This window comes from Citrus clementina, unplaced genomic scaffold (genome assembly GCF_000493195.1).
Source record: "Citrus clementina cultivar Clemenules unplaced genomic scaffold, Citrus_clementina_v1.0 scaffold_5, whole genome shotgun sequence".
In the NCBI taxonomy this organism is placed as follows: Eukaryota; Viridiplantae; Streptophyta; class Magnoliopsida; order Sapindales; family Rutaceae; genus Citrus; species Citrus x clementina.
Window position 1 is genome coordinate 15,218,697 of NW_006262201.1, and position 6,734 is coordinate 15,225,430.

Sequence of the window (6,734 nt, forward strand, 5' to 3'; positions counted from 1 at the left end):
TAAAATTATTTTACCTGCCAAACAACAACTACAAACATTTAATTACTTGCTGTGGGGTGTTGCAGAGACTTGCAATGCAAGGAATCAAGGGGTAATGTCTATATATTTCCTGAAAATTTTAAAATACAGTAAAAACTCTATAAAATAATATTGTTGGGACTAAGAAAAAAAATATTATCTTAACGATGTTATTCATTTATCAATAAATAAATAATTTATCAATTTATTGGTAAATGAATATATAGGTTTGAGAATAACTTTATATTTTAATTACTTATAGCATCTTAGTTTGTGTACTACTCTTTTTACCAAGATTCATGTATGAAATTTATCATGTATGTACTAAACAAAACTAGTAAATATTATGAACATATACAGAGAAGCTAGAAACTAATTCAAGTACGTTGTACATATTCATAAAATTGGTGTACATACTTTTCAATTTTTAATACTCTAATAATACTCAGAAGATAAAGAGTTTCAAATGCTTAAATTACATAGAACATAAACTTCATAAATATATCAATTATTAGCTTTATTTTTAGTCTCAAATCATTAAATGTATTTTATAATAGAATTGAGAAAATGGAAGTTGTCAAGAAAAGAAAATTCTTAATTTTATGAATTTTATATATTAGTTATCATTAGTATTTTTATTATTTAACTAATTATTAATTTATATTTTCATTTGACCTTAAAAAATTCAAAAAAATTATTATCTTATTTATTTAGCAAGATTATTAATTTATTACATTGTCCCAAATTGGGACAAAAAAATTCTATTATTTAGTATGATTATTAAATAATCGAAAATTTATTTATCAAAGTTTTACTGTATTGTGTTCAGAGGACTATTAATTGGGTTCTTTTGATATTAAGGTCTTGTAATTTTTATATTCTTAAAAAAATTTCTCTTTATTTCTTTATCCCTCAAGAGTCTCACCTAGCTTTAAGGGGGATGAGATGAGAGACAGAGACATAGAACGATGAATATGATGAAGAGAATGTTAAGTCAGTGACGAAGCCACTTGATGGCTAAGATGGGCAATAGCTAGCCAATCCAAAATTTGAGAAATTTTTTAAATAAATCCTTCTAAATAGATTTTTTAATAATGTTATTATTAATATTTTCAATATTGTTAATAATATTTATATTTATCTTTATACTTTTTAATTTATTCATCTCAACTTCAACTTATTTCTCTCTATCTAAGCTTCTCTCACTCTTTACCCTCTAACCTTGATGACAAAAAAAAAAAAAAAAACACATTATTAAACGTTTGAATTTTATTTTTCTTCCTACAATTAAAGATTTTGATTTACAGTATAATCATCTTAAGTTGAATTTTAATTTAATATTACGAATTTATTCAATATACCTTGATTCACATGAATATTATATGATTTTTTTTTCGTTCATGATTCTCTCAATAGAGTGTTAAGAAAATTATAAGCCAACTCAGTTTTTTATTTTTAAATTTTTGAAATTTAGGTAAAGATAAATTCTTATTCACTCTTCTTTTAGTTAAAGATAAAAATTATAAGCCAACTCAGTTTTTTATTTTTAAATTTTTGAAATTTAGTTAAAGAAAATTATAAACCTTTCAATAAAATACGTACATATTATATTTTTTAAAAAAGTAATTTCTATATAACCCACCATAAAAAATCTCTTAATTAATACGTTAACAAAAAATCATATTAGCCCACGGCCCACCCCTAAAAAAACTTGGCTTCGCTCCTATGCCAAGTAACTAAAGATTAATTTGATTAATTTATGTTTCCACTAGCTGTGAGTCTGTAAAATAACATAAAAATTGATTGTTAGGTAAATATATTTTACTAATAATATTTTTGACTGTATGAATAAAAGTATTGTCAATTTTTAATTTATCAAACAATTGTTGGATAAAATTGCAGCTCTACAAAAATAGTACCCAACGAACTGATGGCAATGAGAAAATGAAGCCGGGTTAAGGACTTAAGGTGCATGCACGAACTATGCCGCTTCTTGATGCGTTCGTGGCGAATATAATGGATACAATTTTTGGCCCGTTGCTGTTTTATCTTCAAGTAGAATCAATATTTGATTGATTGAACTATAAATTTACACTAATTTTTCAAAAATAGTGGACACCGAACCACAACTATTATTAGAACAGTGGCAATGTTTATGACCGTTAGAAAAAAAAAGGGAGTAAATAATTAAAAAAAAACAAAAATACAAATGGCACAAGGTGATTATATGGAAGCACAGGGCACACACTTGAAGAGATATTTTTTTTGGTGGTTCCTGAAATTTAATCTAACAGGAGTTAAGTTCAAACAGTAATATCTTATTATCATAAGAGTATTTAGAATTCAATCGATCTAGGGCACATTTAAAACCTAATATAATTTTAAAAATTTAGTTATTGCATTACTTTGAAAGTAATGATATTTACCCATGCAGGGTCAAGAATGGCACTAGAAATACACTGTATAATGTCTTTTTTGCTAACGAAACAATCAAATAACGTGAACACAACTTAGCATTAAATAATCAAATAAAATTATTAATAAGCAAAAAGTTCTATCAAATTCCTTCAGATTAAGATTATTTGGCAAATATCCATACCAAAAAAAAAAAAAAAAAAAAATCTCAAATTTTGATTGAAATGACAAATTGACTAAACAATAAAGAGAGTAAAAATTTACGTATTTGTGTGAAAGCTTAAAGAAATGGAAAAAGAGGACTGGATGGGAGGTAGGAGTGATTTGGATTAATTAGAAATTTGAGAATTTTTTTTTTATTTGAACGTGAAAAGGCCAAAACACATAAAATCATAGAACATTAATATGTGATATTTTTAAAATTCAGAAGAGGCATTTTCAGTGTTTCAAATCAATAATAGGCTAAATTTAAAAAATGTATTTAAAAATTTTCGAAAGTCCAGCAGGAGGTGAACGGCGAAGCTAGTATTAACAATTAGAGACCACATGAATGCTAAAAAAATTTGTGTCATTGATACAACATAAAAAAATTGAAAGGTTTTAATTGTTCGAATATTTTTTAAAGAAGGTGAAGTCCAGCTTTAACCGAGAGATTAATACTCCTTAACTGAATTGCTCATTCGCCTCCTCACCTCTTCTTTGAGGCTGAGGGTTCGAGAATTAACCATGCGAGTTGTATATTTATTTATTTATTTTAAATTCTAAGCTAAATTTTAATATGTTGAGACAGGTCTCAATATGTATAGGTCCGAATTTTCGATCTCGAATTATTTGCGTCGTACTTTCTTATGGATTTGAAAATGACTTTTCTTTTTTTTTTTTGAGAAGAAAGTAAACCTTTCCATTTAAAACAACACTAAACCAGAACATTCATCACCTCTGCTGGAATATGGTCTACCCAGACAGCAGGCGTATTTGCTCCCACAGCAAATTTTGCTAGGGAATGAGCACAAACATTACAGGTTCTAGGGATATGATTGACAATTACATTACAAAAAGTTCTTTTTTGGTTCTGGATCTCTTCAATTATCCACCATAGTCCTGTTTTGTTGCTCTTTGTGTTGTTTACCAACTCAACCACTTCTAGGCAATCTGACTCTATGATCAAAGTGGAAAGAGCTGCCCTTCTAGCAAGCTTTAATCCCCAATCAATGGCTTCAGCTTCTGCATAGCTGACACTCTCCTTCATACCAGTTTGCATGATTCCTGTAGCTACAAAATTGTTCTCTGAGTCTCTAATAACAGCTCCTAGGCCTGCCATTTGCCTCTTGCTGTTTATGGCTGCATCCACGTTAACTTTGAAGACATTCTTCGGAGGAGGCTTCCACTTATGCTGCGGTACTTTGCTGCTGGTATGGATATGAGTGGCTCCATGGTTCCTAGCTCTTTGGAAAGCATCAGTCACTGCTTCAGCTTTAGCTGCGGAGAGCCTTGGGTCTATCTTCTTACCTTAAAAAATAAACTTGTTTCGAGCATACCAAGCCACCCAGCATAGTGAGATCAAAAGCTCGAAATCAGACTTCCGCATGTTGGAGGGCATATCTTGGATGATGCTGAGGATGCTCTGGCTTGGAATATTCTGAAAATTGGGCTGGAGAGAAGATGAGCCCATATCTTCTTCGTTGCTTTACACTCCATCAGAGCATGGTGAATGGTTTCTACACTCCTACAACACCTTTTGCAAATTGGATCTTGGAGGCATTTTCTTTTCCACAAGTTTTCAGCTGTTGGAAGAAGGTTTTTAGATGCTCTCCACATGAAGATTTTGATTTTTTCAAGCAAGTTAAGGGACCACAGATTGTTCCATCTTTGGGGGGAGCTAGCTGAGCTGCTGGCCTGATTTGGAAATTTAAGCTTGAGAGCCACCTGGTAGCCACTTTTTACAGTGTATTCCCCTTTTTTGTCAAAATGCCATAGTAAGGAATCCTCTTTATGGCTTGGGGGGAGGGAAATTTTGAGCATAGCTTCTGTGTCCTCCTCACAAAAATGGTGCTTCAGCTTAGCTTCATTCCAAGTGCTGTCCGCAGTTATCAACTCAGCCACTGTAGTATCCATGGGCAGTGTTGGAGGGGATATCGGTTTGAAAGTATCCAGTCTTGGCAGCTGCAGCCAGCTGTCTTTGTACACCCGAATATTGCTCCCATTCCCAATTCGCCATCTTGCCCCTTTTTTTATGACTTGCCTACCCTAGAGGATGCTTTTCCAGATAAACGAAGGATTAGAACCTTCCTTTGCATTTAAAAAAGAGGAGTTCCTGTAGTATTTTGCTTGCAGCACTTTGGATACTAGGGAATTCGGAAACTGAAGCAGCCTCCAACCTTGTTTAGCCACCATTGCTTGATTGAAACTTGTAAAATCTCTGAAACCCAGTCCCCCTCTACTCTTTGCACAACTTAATTTCTCCTATCTAGACCAATGGATTGCTTGCTTATCTTGATTCGAACCCCACCAAAATTTAGCAATAGCTCTTTGGATGTCTTCACACAGCCCCTTCGGAAGTTTGAAAACGCTAATGGCATATGCTGGGATGGCTTGAGCGACTTCTTTAATAAGAACTTCTTTTCCTCCACTAGAGAACATTTTATGGTGCCAGCTGGAGATTTTGCTTAAGACCTTTAATTTGACATCCTTGAAAAAACTCATCTTCTTCCGGCCTATCATGGATGGGAGGCCTAAGTATCTTTCATACTTGGGAACCACCTTGAGCTTGAAAATACTCTTGATCGCTGAAATCTGCCCCTCGGAAATTTTACCACTGAAAAACATAGATGACTTTTCAAAGTTAAAAATCTGCCCCGAAGCCTTTGCATAAGTGTCAAAGAGACCTTTTAGATGCTTACAATCAGCCACTGCAGCTTTTGTGAAAATTAAACTATCATCCGCAAAGAGGAGATGGGAGATAGTAACATCTTTTGCGAATATTAATCCCTTGATTTGCTGATTTCTTTCTGCTTGGGACAGCAAGCTGGAAAAGACCTCAGCACATAAAAGGAACAGGTATGGGGAGAGTGGACACCCTTGCCTAAGCCCTCTTTCAGGAAAAATCAAGCCTCTTGGTACTCCATTGATGATAACTGAGTAAGAAACAGTGGTAATACATCTCATTATTAAACTTATCCATTGATTTGAAAACCCCAGCTTCCTCATAGTTTGCTCCAGGAAATACCATTCTACTCTGTCGTAGGCCTTGCTTATGTCTAGCTTAAGAGCCACTAAACCATTTCTTTTGCTTTTGCTATGCCTAATCTTATGAAGGCATTCATAACCAATAATCACATTGTCCGTAATGAGTCTATTGGGAATAAATGCACTCTGAGTCGGGGAGATGATTTGGGATAAGGTTGGTTTCAATCTATTAGCTATTGTCTTGGCTATGATTCTGTACACAACGTTACATAAGCTTATTGGCCGAAATTCAGTGACTTTTCGGGGCTTGGCAACTTTAGGCACAAGGGCAATGTGAGTATGATTAAGAGAATCTAAGTTACCTTTGTCATTGAGAATATGCAAACAAGTAGCTATAACTCCCTCTCTGGTTGAAGGCCAATGTTTTTGGAAAAAGGCAGCCAACAATCCATCTGGACCTGGGGCTTTTGTTGGACCCACCTGAGCCAGTGCTTCCACTATCTCATCTGCTGTGAATGGCTCATCTAGCTGGTGGTTCATCTCTGAAGTTACCTTTGGCTGCAGCCCTGATACAGCTTCTTGAATCTGAACATAGCTTGGATTGGAAGTTGTGAAAAGATCTTGAAAAAATTCACTAAACTCCCTGTCAATATCTTCTTGGTTCTTCAGCCATTGACCATTATTGTCTTCAACTCCCTAAATTTTATTTTTCCTTCTACGAGCTGAAGTCTTCGCGTGAAAAAATTTGGTGTTTCTGTCACCCTCTTTTAGCCATTCTGCTCTTGATCTTTGTTTCTAGTATATCTCCTCATCCATTAGCATGTTGCTAATTTGATTCTCCAGCTTCCTAATTTGCCTCCCATTCATAGCATGGCCCGAGCTTTGTTTAGCTACCTTAAGCTGCTCGATTAGCTTATTTTGCTATTGTTCCCGATCTTTGAATTCTGAGTTGTTCCAAATTTTGAGGTTGGCTAGGGAGCTTTTAGCTATCTTTTGGAATTGCTGCACTGGATTTGCCTTCGATCTCCCTCCAAACACAGCCCATTCTTTGTTAATAATGTTGTTTGCTACAAAGAACTCGATCAAGCCTTTCCTCAATGAATTGGGAATCGTAT

General features: G+C 34.0%; 1 protein-coding gene across 1 annotated transcript; it reads right to left on the bottom strand.

The window, feature by feature from the left end:
- Positions 1 to 3,349: 3,349 nt before the first annotated feature.
- On the bottom strand, positions 3,350 to 4,548 carry LOC112097966. The gene is made up of 2 exons (XM_024183562.1): positions 4,014 to 4,548; positions 3,350 to 3,942 (listed from the first exon to the last, which is right to left on the bottom strand). Exons 1-2 carry the CDS (start codon positions 4,546 to 4,548, stop codon positions 3,350 to 3,352), a joined length of 1,128 nt encoding a protein of 375 aa, XP_024039330.1.
- Positions 4,549 to 6,734: the final 2,186 nt, after the last annotated feature.

Coding starts and splice junctions, on each gene's coding strand:
- LOC112097966 (XM_024183562.1), bottom strand. CDS start 4,548: ATGGATACTACAGTGGCTGAGTTGATAACTGCGGACAGCACTTGGAAT. Junction 3,943..4,013: donor ATGCCCTCCAACATGCGGAA/GTCTGATTTCGA, acceptor TTATTTTTTAAG/GTAAGAAGATAGACCCAAGG.